The sequence below is a fragment of the Eucalyptus grandis genome, chromosome 8 (assembly GCF_016545825.1).
Source record: "Eucalyptus grandis isolate ANBG69807.140 chromosome 8, ASM1654582v1, whole genome shotgun sequence".
Lineage (NCBI taxonomy): Eukaryota > Viridiplantae > Streptophyta > Magnoliopsida > Myrtales > Myrtaceae > Eucalyptus > Eucalyptus grandis.
Genome location: NC_052619.1, coordinates 13,975,654 through 13,991,021, shown reverse-complemented (window position 1 = coordinate 13,991,021; position 15,368 = coordinate 13,975,654). Strand labels below are relative to the sequence as shown.

The 15,368-nt window shown below is 39.2% G+C and overlaps 2 protein-coding genes across 2 annotated transcripts in view; both read right to left on the bottom strand.

Annotated features, from left to right (window-relative positions):
- LOC104416399 (putative disease resistance protein At3g14460) overlaps nucleotides 1-15,368 on the bottom strand; it is a 55,108-nt gene that overhangs the window by 15,785 nt on the left and 23,955 nt on the right. The window lies entirely within an intron of this gene.
- On the bottom strand, nucleotides 722-5,518 carry LOC104416393 (putative disease resistance RPP13-like protein 1). Its single transcript, XM_010027794.2, has one exon. It carries the CDS (start codon nucleotides 5,417-5,419, stop codon nucleotides 3,305-3,307), a length of 2,115 nt encoding a protein of 704 aa, XP_010026096.2. The 5' UTR covers nucleotides 5,420-5,518; the 3' UTR covers nucleotides 722-3,304.

The following is a 15,368-nucleotide window of genomic DNA, read 5'->3' as shown; positions in this document are numbered from 1 at the left end:
TCGGCTGGATCTGCGAGCCTTGAGCTCGGCGTCGTCGGCGAGCCGGGCGAGCTCGAGGCTCGCCCGTGGCCGGCCGCCGGCGTCGTCGTGGCCGGCGGCTGACCGAAGAAGAAGAAAAAAAAAAAAAAGAAAAAGAAAAGAAATATTATATTCTTAAAAATAAAATTAAAAATAATTAAAAAATAATTTTTTAAAAAATTAAAAAATAATTAAAATTCGATTTTTTTAAAATAATTATTTTAAAAATTATAAAAATTATCCATTAAATTTGTGTTGTATAAAACCATTTTAGCAATATCATTTTAAAAATATATATATAAGCTTTTTTTGGTTTCATTAAATGGGTCGGGTATGGGTCGAGTATGGATCGGGTCGGGTATGGGTCAAAAATTTTGCACTATAATAAATGGGTCATAAATGGGTTAAATGGGTCGATTTGGGTCAGACCATTTATGACCCGACCCAAACCCGACCCAACCCACCCGTTTAACGAGGTCTACTCGAAAGTAACGATATTCTCTCAAAATAGGGTAAGTTACAATAGGTCCATATATTTTGATCGAATTGCATTTTTAGTCCTTCAGTTTGGATTTAGTTGATGTCGTGATATAATTAGTGACAAAAGTGGATATGCCACTACAAAATGCCGGGTCACTTGCATCTAATACTGTTCAATTTTCACATTCTATGGATCAGAATTCCACGTGTAGGCAGGGAAATTGTTAAACTGTACAGCATTAGAGTGATGTTAAGCTGAAATGGACAAATAAAAATACAAAGCAAACAGAAATATACTACACCCACGATACCACACTGTTCTGGCAAGTGGAATAGAGGTCAGTCATGAGTCATGCCTGTCCTTAAGAATTTATGTCTCCCTTGCAATATTATAAGGCTTTAGACAACAGAAAGCATCTGTCAATAAGAGCAAATTTACTCTCTCTATAACTTGAGGATGTGCCACAGGGTTTGTGAAAAAATAATTTCATCTGGATAGCCTAATCAAGGCTAGGCCTTCTTCATATGGCCACGAATCTCTTTGCTCTATTTACATTAGTTAGCTCATGCACAAACAGTTCCATGAGTTGGCATTTGTAGGTGTTGACAATCGTGATATGAGTGAGATCTTAAAGCTGAAATAACTTGATGACAAAAAGTAACAATGGAATTATCATTTCCAGTTGAGAGTATAAAGACCGTGACAGATGCTCAGCTGAAGTATGGGAGTGTGATTTATATAGAGAGAATGGAGAAGGGGAAAAGCAGATGATCCAACTAAATAAATCGGCAACCAATAAACAAATGAAAAACAGATGATCCAGCTAAATAACTCGGCAACCGATAAACAAATCATGCAGCCCGATAGTAGGAACAAGAATGGAAAGCTGGTGAAACTACAAATAACTTCCATTGTGGAGTGTTACCAGAGTGGCTTGCGGCAAATACAGCCAGATGGTACTGCTTGACCACAGTGCGACTGAAGCATGTTGTGAATATATAAATGGCTTACTTAGTGTAGGGTCAAGAGAGATACCCTAGTGAGATCTTGGTAAATGCAGGGCTTGTAAAGCAAGATATTCGATTATGTGATGAGCACATCTTCAATCACGATGCAGCGAATGTAAGAAACTAGGGGCCAATCTTTCCCTTTCTTGCGTTGGCATCTTTTCTCCAGAAAAGGACACCCATAGATAAATAGATTGGAAAGGGAGGATGACAAGCCCTCAACTGGCATGGATCGAAGACTTCGGCAGTCAATTATGTGAAAGGTTTTGAGACAAGTGAGGTGGTGGAGCCCTAAGTTGTCTAGTGATTTTAGATCCATATCATAAATCAACAGAGTGGTAAGAGAAGCAGGCAGAATTTGTTCCTCCTTTGGGAAGGAATGGAGCTTAGGACATTCGCCAATGAACAATTTTTCAAGGGAGCTCAGGCTATGAAGCCCTTTGGAGTTCAGGGATGTCAGATTCTCAAAGTTAAAGATATACAGAGAGGTAAGAGAGCTTGGTAGAAGCCCTATCTCAGGAAATGACTCTATATTTTTCTCCTGCTCAATGACAAAAGTTTTAAGAGAGCATAGTGATTGAAGACCCCAATCCTTGCGGCCAGTGATGAGCTTGTCACAATTAGAGAGTGAAAGCGCAACCAACTTGGAGGGCAAACCCTGCTCGGGAAATGACTCGAGTTGTGGACATGAGGATATTTTCAGTGACCGAAGCGAAGGAAGGAGAGCATGCATGTTTTCTGGCAGATACTTTAGATGATGACAATCATTCAACTCTAATGAAGTGAGGCGTGGGGCAACCAATCCTCCCGCAGGGAAAGATCTAAATTCAAGGCAATCACTAATGTTCATCGAATGGAGAAGAAGTGGAGAACTGTCTGAATTTGAAAGATGTTCCAATTTTTGAATCTCCACTAACTGAATATTCTTAAGTGAGGGGAAAATTTCCAGAGGAATGGATATAAGTGAATCGCAGCTCTGCTTCAAGTTTAGATATTGGAGAGATTCATGGCATCTATGTATTGGCAACTCTATTTCATGACTGTCTTCAAGATTGAGTCTTATCATGGTAGGAGGAAGAAACCTCAAGGGAAGGGTTGAAAGATTCTTGATTTCCATATCTCGTAACTCAGTGCCATTTAGGAGAGGCTCAACTCCAGAAACCTTTCCACAATCATCCAAATTGATCTTACGAAGAAGTGGTGCAAATGGTAGAGAAGACGTTAGCTGTGGACACTTTTCAATGGACAAGGCTGATAGAGAAGGGAGATGGTTGGGCAAACCTCCACTCAACTCGGGGCAATTTCTAATACAAAGCTCATGCAGATGTGCAAAGGCAAGACCACCCGTCTCTATTGCAAAAGAAGCCCACTCTTTCCAACTGCACATGTCAGCAAATTCCAAGTACTTAAGTGACTGAAAAGGTATACAGTTACTACCATTGAATTCAGTACCCACACTTGTAACTCCATCAAATCCTTTGATTATCAACTTCTCTAGAGATGGTAGCTGTCCTAAAGGAGGCAACGACACACAGTGCTTGCAAGATTCAAGACGCATGACTGACATATTAGAGAATGAACCATGTCCTAGCCAATCAGAGAACGACTTACCACTATAGGATATAATGATAAGCTCTGTCAAGTTCCAATGAGGTTGCAGCTTGTCCAATACATTTAAGCAATTTTGCTGCATAATATTTTTATCAGAACCCCATTCCAGTACTAACTTTTTCAAGTACCTTTTTCCCTGCAAATCGACTATCTCTGCATCTTGGTAACTATCAACATTCTGCAAACCCTATATGGAGAGTGTACCCATAAGATTCCCAAGCTCCCCTAGTTCCCTAACCCTGGTCCCACCGTTTTCAGCCACCACGAAATTAGTTAATGTCTGCAAATTCTTCAGTTTGCTCATCCCCAACGGTATTCTCTTCAGGAATGTCTCCCTTATATCAAGATGACGCAGACAGGTTAGGCTACCCATGTTTCTTGGTAACTCAATGAGAGACTGACAGTAAGCAAGAATTAAGGTTTGCAAGTTGTATAGAGCAGTAATTGAATCAGGCAATCTGGCTAGACTTCTATTATAAGAGAGATTCAAATAGCGCAGATGCTTCAAACATCCAACTGAACTGGGCAACATAGAGAGTTTCTGATAATGAGACAAAGATAGCACCCTTAACCGACTCAAGGTCGGCAACAGAACATGCAGTACCTCATCAGTCAAGAAAAAGTACGCGTTAGATGTCACGTGATCCACGTTTAGTGGCAGGAAAGTACGCAAATTCATTGCCCCGGCTAACACTCCGAATCTAGAAGCGACATCATATCGAGTTCTTACAAATGACAAATGGCGAGTGCTTGAGGACACCTGGTGGGAATTGACTCTGTCCAAGCTATAAAAAGATCGACCAGCTACATATCTTGCTAAGTCATTGACCAGTTCATGCATCCAGAAACTTGATTCAACGTTGCTTACTCTATGAAGCAAAGATCTAGACACTAGATCACAGAAGCACTGATCACCTACTTCCTCTAATGTCCTGCTGTCCTTAGGTTGTTTTATCAAGCCCTCACCAATCCAAAGTAAGATCAGTTGGTCCTTCTCATATCTACAATCCTTTGGGAAGATTGAACAGTAGGAAAAACATTGCTTCAGTTGTGGAGGAAGGTAATGATAACTTAACAACAACGCAGGGAGAATTTCATTCTTTCCAGGTGCCAAATCCCAAATATCACTCTCTGCAATTATTTCCCACTTCCTGATATCAGACTCATAGCGTAACAAGCTACCTATAGTCTTCAGTGCAAGAGGCAATCCATCACATCTCTTAACAATTCTTTGCCCAATATCTTCAAGTCTCATGTGCGCCTCGAAGTTATGCTCTTCAAATGCATGTTGTGCGAACAAGTCCCAACATTCCTTGTCTTGTAACTTCTGTAAATAGTATGTCGAGAAGGCACGAGCAACCAATGCGACGCCCTCATTTCTTGGTGTCACGATGATTTTGCTGCCTCTTGCTCCATAGCTAAAAGGAACTAGGAACGCATTCCAAATATTTGAGTCCTCATTCCAAACATCATCCAACAGCAATAGGAATTTCTTCCCTGTCAAGAAGTTCTTCAGTTGGAGCTGAAGCTGGTTGAGATTTTCCGTCTCCTTCTTGGAAGAGGAGAATTCCTCGAGAGCCGTCGCCGTCAGCTTGCAGATGTCGAATTGGTGGGACACGCAAACCCACGACCTCAACTCGAAACTCCCCTTCACCGCACTATCGTTGAACACGAGCTGGGACAACGTGGTCTTACCAACACCACCCATCCCAACTATGGCCATCACGCTGGTGTTCTTTTCACCCCGATCCGACAAGAGCAACTCGATCACCGCCTCCCTGTCCTTCTCCCTCCCGAAGACGCCCGATTCCTCGACCAACGAAGTGGTCGGCAAAGCTCTAGGCGTCCTCTCGCGAATACCTTCCCTTAGGCCCAGCACTTCTCTCTGCTTCACCACGCTCTCCAATCTCTCCAGAACCTTCTCTAACTTATCTCCTAGTCCACTCGCACAAGCGTCCGAAGCGAAGCTGCAGACCTTACAAGCGAGGGCCCGAGGGTCGGACCCGGCTTCTCGCTCCAGATCCTCGGCGGCGATCTCGTCGAACAGGTCGTCGGCGTCGTACACGGCGTCCTTGAGCTCGTCGAGCCACTTCCTGACGGAGTCGTTGGTCATCTGCTTCTCATCCGCGTCGTCCAGCACGGCGTTCGCGGACAGGAGGGCGACCTCCAGCTTCTGCAGCAGCCTCCCCTTGCCGAGCTTGCGTGACCGGAAGAAGTCGACGACCTCGCGGGAGGCCATCCGGTCGAAGAGCACCTGGAGGAAAGCGGAGAGAAATGCTCCGCCGACAAGCGCCGTCGCCATGGGGAATTTTCAGGGTGCCTGGAGAAGACGGAAGCGATTTGGAGAGGAAGTGAAGACGATCGCCGACGGAAGAAGCCCCAATCTGTGAAGTCTTCTCCTTCGAAGATCGATGGTTGTCGCTTGGTTTACATTAGTCGCTTATGACGATGAGGTCGGGACATGGACAGCGCCTGCCGATCGGCATGCGTTGACTGATGATGGGTCAACGTGATGCACCGTGTGGCTTTGACTTTTTTAAAAAATAAAAAACGAAAAGAAAAATCGCAGTAACTATAGTTTCTCGAAACAGAAAGGTTAGAAATCTTGATGCAAATGTTGAAATGAGCACTTGCGTTTGGAAGACTTATGAAGAAATGCGAAGTCATTTCCCCCTTGATTCAAGGTGCATTTGCTCAAGATAAATCATATTTGATCAAGCGGCTTTTAAGTGGAAAGAGAGAGAGAGAGAGAGTATATTTTAGTTCAGTCCACGGGCAACAATTGCAACCTAAAATAAAATAAAGAGAAAATTTCAAAAAATGACTTGAAGTGCCTCATTTTCTTAAATAAAAATTCGAAATAGATATTGTTTCAAATAAAAACTTGAAGTGGCTTTGATTGTTTTAAATAAAGATCGATGTAGCCATTGTTGTTTCAAATAAGGGCCTGACTTCGGCGGTTATTGACTGGCTAAATTTTCCAACGATCAAGGAGTTTTAATCCAAATTTTCTTTTCTTTTTTCTTCTTTTTTCATTGCAAGGGGTCAATGATCTTGCTAGCCATTAGGAACGGCCGACAAGAGCCTGCAAGCCCTCACCGATTGTGAGTGAGGCCACCCTCGCCCGTGGCCGATGAGGTCACCGAGCCCTTGTAGATGGCCGCAAGGGGCAGCCTCCCCCAAGGCAAGGGTGGCCTTGCCCAGGTGAGGCCATTCCTCATTTGTGGCCGACATGGGTGGCGCTCATTGAATCGGGTAACGATGACCCTCGCCCAACCCTTCGGTCATTGGCAAAAAGGAAGAAGAAGAACAAAAAAAAAAGGAGAGAAAAAAGAAAAAAAGAAGAAGAGAAAGTTCTTATTTGAAACTGACATAATTACTTTAGGCTATTATTTGAAACTGGCATAGTAATTTCAGGCCCTTATTTAAAACAATATTCACTTCAGTCCCTTATTCGATAAAATAATGGCACTTCAGGCGTTATATTTGAAACAAGGTCTACTTCGAGCTTTTATTTAAGAAAATAAGAACACTTGAGCCCCTTTTTGGAATTTTCCTAAAATAAATAGAAGGCCTACTTGCATTTGAAATCGGGGCAAAATAATAATAATGGCACTTTAGGGTTGCATTCTGGTTGCCCAATGGACGAGAGAGACCTAGCTCCGAGGCTATGTCGAACGAATCATTTTCAATTAAGATTCTATTTGTTTCATGAAAAATGTAGCATTTCCAGAAATTTTTTTCTAGAAGCCATTTTTCAAGAAGATAGCCATATTTTGTAGTTTGCAGCTGAAATTTGAAAATGAATTATAAAATATTTTCTATTATTTGGTAAGGAAAATTTTTCCTCCATGCACTCTTTTTCAATAATTTTTTATTTATTTTATTTCTTAAAATCGATTTTTAAATTATTTTTATTATTTATTATTTATTTTTATTTCTTTTTATATTCTTCTTCTTTGATCCACCACGGTGATGGCCAGCGATTGGCCGTAGGCGAGCTTAAGGCTTGCCAAATTCCAATGAGTCTCAAGCTCGAAAGAGAAAAACAAGAAAAAGAAAAGAAAAATAATTAAAAAATTGATTTTTTAAGGAAAAAAGATGAAAAGGTTAACATAGGTATGAGATAAGAGAAAATGAGTAAGAAAAATGTTTTCTTCATCTTGAAATGTAGAAATTTTTTTCTCTATTTTAGAAAACTCTTTTTTGCTGATGGAAAATGTTTTCCTCGATTAATTCATTTTTCAGGAAAGGAATATCGAAAAATCCAAAAAATACTTTTTCTGGAAATTGTGTTTCACAAAATGAAGGGAGCCTTAATGGATTCGTAGTTTATTTCCTGAGATAGACTCCCTTACCCATTATTCATGTAGCGGTTCTTCCATTGAACTAAGTAATTCACCTGCTTTCAATGGATAGGGTGGAGATCAGTTTTTAGTCAATCTTTTTAACTAAATCGGACACTCATTGGGCAGGAGACGCTCTTGATGATTACTTCACTACAGGCTATTGTTTCTTTCTAAGTAACTCACTTATCTTATAGCATAACAATAAATAGACCATCGTCGCTTCATCTAGCATGAAAGCTGAATATCACACTTTTGCTAATACAACATCAAAATTATTGTATTTGTAATGGTTATTAAAAGACATATAGGTGTCATCTTAACAACATAATACTTATTTATCATGACAATTGGACCCGAACAGCATATAATAATATATATTTTTTTATGAAAGCACCAAACATATTGAAAGAAACTATCGTTTCACGTGCTTCATGACATTGTGCATCTTGTCTCCACTTCATTGGTTGATAAGACTACTAATATATTCTACAATTGACTTCTTCTATGTCTTTATATAAGGTAGATTCTTTTAATCTCCATTGGTCTATGTAGCACGGACACGCGACACGACATGAGTGTCCGACACGACACGATACGTCGACACGTCATTTATAAAAAATAGAAAATTCCGACACATTGCGACGCGTTAAATATTAAATGTATATTTTTATTTTTAATTAATTTGATTCAAATTCATAAATAATTAATTAATTAAAAAAAAAGCCTATAATAAATTTATACTAATAATATTAATAAATCAATTCATTTAAAATTCGAAAGATATATTCATAATTAAGGCGAAACATGTTTTTAATTTTAACAAAAGTTATTGATAAAACTAATAATAAATTCATGATTTTTAGAATGATCAAAATTTATGATTATTCAAAATTCAATACTTTTACTTTTCGAAATTATTTTTCAATTTCATTTATTTAATTTTTCTATAAAAAAAAAATTCCCAAATCCACTCTTTCTTTTCTTTGTCCATTTCCCTCCACCCCAAACTTATTTTACTTTTTTCCCTCCCGAAACCACCGACGACAAGCTGTTAGCCTCACTTCCCCTCCCCCAAAACTCAAAAGACACGCCATCGTCCCCCTCTTTTATTATTTTTATTCCATTATCACAAACCCTAGCGACCCTCTTTTTCCTCCTTCTACTGCTCGCACAAAAAACATTGGACCAAGACAAACACGCAGACAGCAGACCTCACTCCCCTCTTTCGCACCTCGTATCGTTTCTCAACTTCCGACGATGGAGTGGACGCGACGCTGAGGAGGAGGAGATGCCGTCGCCGCCACCGCCCCCTCGGGCCTCGATCCCTTCCTCTTCTCTTCCTCTCTCTGGCCATCTCTCACCGTTGCTCGCGGCCTTTGCTCCCTCCCCTCCCTCGCCTCCACCCGGAGTCTTCCCGGACACGCATTGACACGCGTGTCAAGAAAAGTTGACCGCGTGTCCGGCGTGTCCGAGCATGTCGACATGTCCGACACGCTCCGACACATGTCGACACGACACGAAGCACGGGCAACGTGTCCGTGCTTCATAGCCATTGGTTTTGTATATTTCTCAGAATTGTGCACCATGTTCATTTGATTATGCATATTTTCAAATGGTTTTCATTGATCGTCATTACTTTGTGTAATATTTTGTTTTTTCGGATGGTCACTTTATAAAATTTATAAATAGATTACTATAATCTTCACTAAAGAAGCTATTGAAATAAATAAATCTCTCTCCTGTTGTAATATATTTATTATTCTAAATATGATCCCAATATTATATTCCCAATTAGTTTCGATTTATTTTCCAATTTATCACCCACATCTATTATGTGATATTTGCCCGTTAATATGTTACCATAACTGTTCGTGAAATTCTAAACGCAAGTGCACGTATCGAATAAGTAATATAATGATGAGAAAAAGTATCGTCCCACGGAGATCGATGATTAATAAACTAATGAAATACTAAAATAGATTAATTCTAAAATTTATCTAACAAATCAAAATATAATTTAGAATAAATTAAAAACAAAACTTGAAGACTAAATGCAATAAAATCAATCAGATAAATATGTTAAAGCATCCGATTTCACCATAACCACTAGATATGAATTTCAGATTATTGTGAATACAAGAACGATATCAAACATGTGATAGCGGAATTTCCTAATCTATTTACTATCCTATCTCTAGGTATAGCAAACCTACTCAGCTTATTAATCCACTATATCTCTATGTGAATTAAAATAAACATGAGTGCATTAAAAACTATGAATATTCCCGGTTTACAATGAGTCTTTTGGATCACCTTATCACCGAAAGTTACACAAATAACGCGGTTATTTCTATCCACGTTTAATTCATGGTTATATATTATAATGAGCAATTGCATATTATCACCTCTCGTCTCAAACATGCACATCAAATCATTCAAGTGGTGGCCAGTCATTCAAAAGCATTAAACGCAATAATATATAACTCACATGAATAAAATCAATTGTAAAATATAAAAATCATGAAATTCATATTATCATGGTTAGGCTACATCGTAGCCTAACAAAAGAAAATTAGAACATAGTAGAATAAGAAATAAAAATAAAAATATAGATCAAACCTAGCATCTTGAATCAAAGGACAAGAATTCTGTCACCACTTTTGTCTTTTCTTCAAAATACTTGAAAAAACTCTCGAAGAATGAAAAACGATCTGAAAAAACTCTCAGAAGAATGAAAAACGATCTAACTCCAACCCTAAAAACCCTAGCTGTCTCTCTTCCTATTTATAGGAAATCTAAAATATCTATCTCCCAATGCTTATAGATAACATTAGGGAATAAAATCAAGAATTTCCTGATTTGATATTTCCACTTTTCCACTACCGCTTTTATTTGAATTACTGATAATTGCCATTCTTTTCCTTATCTTCTCCATATCTTATTATTCTGCATAAACAAGGAAAATTCAAATAATCAAAAGGAAATCCAAATATTTTTTCATAGATAATGCATTAATTGTTGCCTAAAATAGGTCAAATAACTCTATTTTTATAGAGTTATCAATAACGGTTTTGATGGAAGATGTCTAAGAGTTGGAACAAAATCATCTAGTTCAAACCCTATCACTATAGAAAACACACATTAGGTTTGAGGGGTAATGGCTAGTAGAACATGACGTACATATCTAGTGTTCTCCATATTGAAGATCAATCGTGCTATGTGGATCCGTCTAAGGTTTTGAAGTTTTCTGTTTTTGCAAATTTTCATCAATGGCCGGAGGTATGTTGATCTTTACGTTTTTGCAAATCGATCCTGAATTCTGTATGAATTTATTTGTGATTGATAATCGGGATCGTCGTGTTTTAGTTTACATTTAATCTAACATTTCCTTCTTCATTATTATGTCGATATATCAACAATTCAATTACTTGCGACGGACTGAGTGGAGATATTTTCGGTTTTGATCTTTTTAACTGGAAACGCTTTCTCTCGTCTTCGTCCACTGAATTTCATCAAGCAAGGAGCCCAATTTTTAAATGGATGAGCTTGAAAAGTTTCTCCTCCATGTATATGCATCTCAATGGAGATGCCATAAACATCTGGAAAGACGAATTTCAATGTATATCTACACATTCAAAGCTACTTGAAGTTTGAACACGTAGGATCACAAGAAAGCTTGGATCCTTAAAGGTCTTCCTTGAAGAATGAAGAATTTTCAAGAATGGCGTGGCCAATTTTCTTTTTCTTTTTAAACTATTTTTATAAATCGTTTATCATTTGGTTTAGTTTTTGTGATAAATGATTGGTGAGAGAACATCTATCCATAGAAGTAGAACCCTAGACAATTGATGGAATTAAGTGCCCTTAATTTTAGTAAAATTTTAATAGAACTTTTTAGCATCTACGAACTAGATGAAACTTCATAAAATAAATATATAATCTTCATTAACTGGCAAAGCCATTTCAATCAATCTCCCAAGAAACTTCACTGAGATTCACAAGCGAAAGCTAACAAACCAAAGGCTCAACCATGCCCCTAGCTCATCCCGTACTTCACCGGATATTAGTAAATAGCAACTATAGCCACACTATATTAGGCATCTCACATCACCGCACAATTATTCGAGGGAGACTCGGATGGATGGTGATAACCATAAGAAGTTTGCGGGGGCAGAAATGATGGAACGGACGCGTCGTCGCGGATGTAACTATTGACATTGTCAAGACCTCGAGAATAATACTGCCCTTTGCTAGTGTGATAAGAATAATCATATTCCTGCTGGGGTGGTCGCGGGTACGATCTCACTTGCCCTTGATTGTAACCACCGGAATAGGCCAGAGCGCCATGCCTGTAGCTTGCTCGCCATGGATCTTCTTCACCAGAATTGTGATAATGGTCGTCGCTTTGACTGACGCTCGAGGATCTCCGCCGAGACTCGACCGGTGAGCTCTTCTCAAAGCTTTTCCGAGAACTCGCTCGTGACTGGGACTTGCTCGAGGATCTCCAGCTCACCAGGGACGTGGTGGCGTCCCAATAGTTCCATTGAGGCTCTGCCAGTGAGCTCGCCGGTGACGTGGCGGCATCCCGATAGGTCCTGCTTGATGAGGCTTCGTGAGATCCCCGTTTCCCCTTGAGCACGTTCCATGCTTTGCTAAATATGTTTTTCTTGCTCCTCGATCCCCTGCTATTGGATGACATTGTGACTTCAATTCTCCAAAATCTCGTAAAGATAGTAATATAGCGTGTTGGAAGAAAGTCAGCGGAAGACGACATACCTATTCTCGATGTGCAGTCAACAATTTACTGCGGAACAATCGTTAAATTACGAATGAATCACGAACAAAAATACTTCACGTTGGTCTAAATGCAATCACGAGGAAAGTTTCCACAGCGTAAATGTCAATTGTTCTCGTAAAAGAGAAATGAAATGCTTCTTTTTCTTTTGATGGAAATGGGACAAGAAAATGAAAACTTTCTCTTTGAGCGTACATTCTGCCAACATGCTCAACGGTGTTCTGTCAACACGCTTAACGGTTGTCTTTAGGAGTCTTTTATATGTTTTTCCATCGTAGCATATCAAGACGAAATGGTACGTTCTCATCACACCCCATTATAGACGTACTAATTAAGTACAACATAGCGAGTCGACTATGTTTATATAACGGGAGAGTTGCGGAATGCTTTTTAGTTTGGTACCAAGTGCATGGCATATATATCAAGAAGATTTAGAAGATTGTTCGAAATATTATCTCATGAGATCATGTGGGTACTGGTAACAATATTGAAATTTCCATGTACATTATATGATGCAATGTGTACGCCATCCCACACTAAATTACCATATAGTTAAATGAATGCAATTGAATAATGTAGCAATATGCCTAGTTGATTATGTGTCCCAAATGGGAAAATGGATACTGTATGGTCTTGCATTTGTTTGTGGACCGTATCTCATGACTATATATTCGGAGACATTACGTAGCTTGCAAAAATACACATCTCTCAATCCTGCCCGTGTGGTTAACTTATTTCCTTTTTCTTTTGTTTCCTACATTTGGCAACTGGTGTATTCACATTCACATACCTAAAATCATGGAAGTTGGATATATTGACCTAATTTAATTGTACAGTTTTAGACGGGAGAGTAGGCTTTCCCAGGTGCTCAGAGGGGAATGTGAACCGCACAAGCTTGCTACTTCTCGTGCAATGTTGCGGGGTATTGTAAATATGTAGCGGTGAAGTTTTGAAATATATTTTTGATATTATATGTCAAACAGCAAACCTTGAGCAAAAATGAATTTAGTCATGTATAATTAATCAAAAGCCAAGTCAACAATTGACTAAAAAAGGCAGAGTTTGCTTTCCACGTGAAGAAATGAATTCCTTTGGATAGTTCCTATAAGAATGGAACGAAACTATATTAATCCACGATTATCGCCTATAAAACTTCTGAATTTGTCCTGATATATTTTTTTCGGAATGATTTTGGGTAAAAGTATCTAAGTTATGCAATACGTACTTTAACGTAGCATTAGGGGAAAACAATTTGATGGCATTCCATTGAAATTATCCGGCAATGGTATTTTAGATCCAAATTGGAACATCATTCGAGTTTAGCTAGTTTGAGTACACAAGATTACATATACACGAACCATTGATAATCTCGAGCTGGTATATTTTTATGAAAACTGAACTATTAAAACATTTCTTCATATCCAAACAATGCATGTAGATCAACTGAATGCTTCCAAAAGAGGTAACATGAAGACAATTGGAGGAAAAATAAGTAGCGAAGAACAAGCCTAAACAATTAATTACGTTTTCCAGAGTGGAAATTGGATGTACGTAGTGAGGTCATATTGGACATATCTACCACTATATACATATAGAATTAGACAGACTAGACATGCGTGCGCTCATGGTCTTAATTTTTGCGGTTCATGCACTTTGATATGTTCTTAATTTTAGATGAGGATGTTGTCCATATGAGTTTTAACTTGTTTCTTTGGCCCATTTGTTACATAAGCAAGAGATAATTTGAAGGGAATGGAATTGCTTGTAGTGAATCAGAATAGCGATTGATTTGAAGATCACTGCATTTGGTAATACATTGGAATTAGAACGTATGTAGTAATGGGTGGAATTTTATCGTTTTAAATTGCTATATAATAGTAAATTAGGTAAGTATGTTTGCCATATTATGTCCAAACAACAGTAACCAAATACAAAGCTTAGTGCACATGTCAATTTACCCTTGACTGTCAACTCATTCCCATGCCTTATCGCTCATTTCCACTTTCCCACGTGTCAACGAAAAATGCAGTAATGAATTTATTCCCAATTTTATTTCCATTCCACCTCGCTCCAATCAACCAAACGATGCCAAGAAAGCTTCCATTCCCATTCCAGGGGATTGATTCAAGATAATGCGGGGTTTCTCTAGGTGAGCTTTTCCGATTTTAGGCCTCTTTGCGTTATTATATTTATAGCACAATCTCATATAGCTGATACTAATAAAATTGTGAAAACATGTGTATGGACACGCATGCGTTCATGGGCCGAGCATTTACTTATTTTTAAACCATATCAAGACATGGAGAAAATATTGGCCGCACAAGTTGTGCCAATGCAACAAATTGAAAGCCCATCCATTGAGTGATATGTGTCCCTAAAAAACTTACTTATCATACTATTCTTCCTTTGTTTCTCTCCTCTTGCAGAATCACACCTCCATTTCTCTTCTTCTTCTTTGCCATTCCTACCTTCTTTTTTTTTAATTACTTTCTTTCCCTTTGACCTATGGCCAGTACTTGACCCACAAGCCAGGGTCGCTCTCGCCGAATTTGACAAGAGGATTCGATGAGGTTGACGCCCCCAGCTAGGGCAAGGGTCGCTCGTGCTGAATCTGGCAAGGACTGAGCCCTTGTCAAATCCCGAAGATGTGGAGGGACTTGGGCTCGTGAGTGATAACAAGGAGCACGGGAGACTTAGGCTTGTTCTTGGATCCAAGGGCTGCGGGGACAGTGGAAGATTTCAATGGTGGAACTGTTGTCGGTGGGGGAGGCACAAAGGTCGAGCTCAAGTGAAGGAGAGGTGGGTTGAATAACGTTGTTGTGCCCCGTGCAAGTGAGGGGGAGGGCCGAAGGAGAAGGGGTTTATGGAGGAGAGAGGCATCCGTGGCTTGCAAAAAAGTGGGAGAATAGAGAGAGGGCAAGAAGATGAACACATGTTGCTCAATGGATGAGCTTTCAATTTGTTACGCTGGCACAATCTGCACAACCAATATTTTCTCCCAAGGAGAATATGTAGTAAAATTAATGCTGCAGTCTGGACACCTTGTGGAAATTTAGTTGCTCTCGGTCAACATCAAGTTCAGTAACACCACACTATGAAAAAAATGT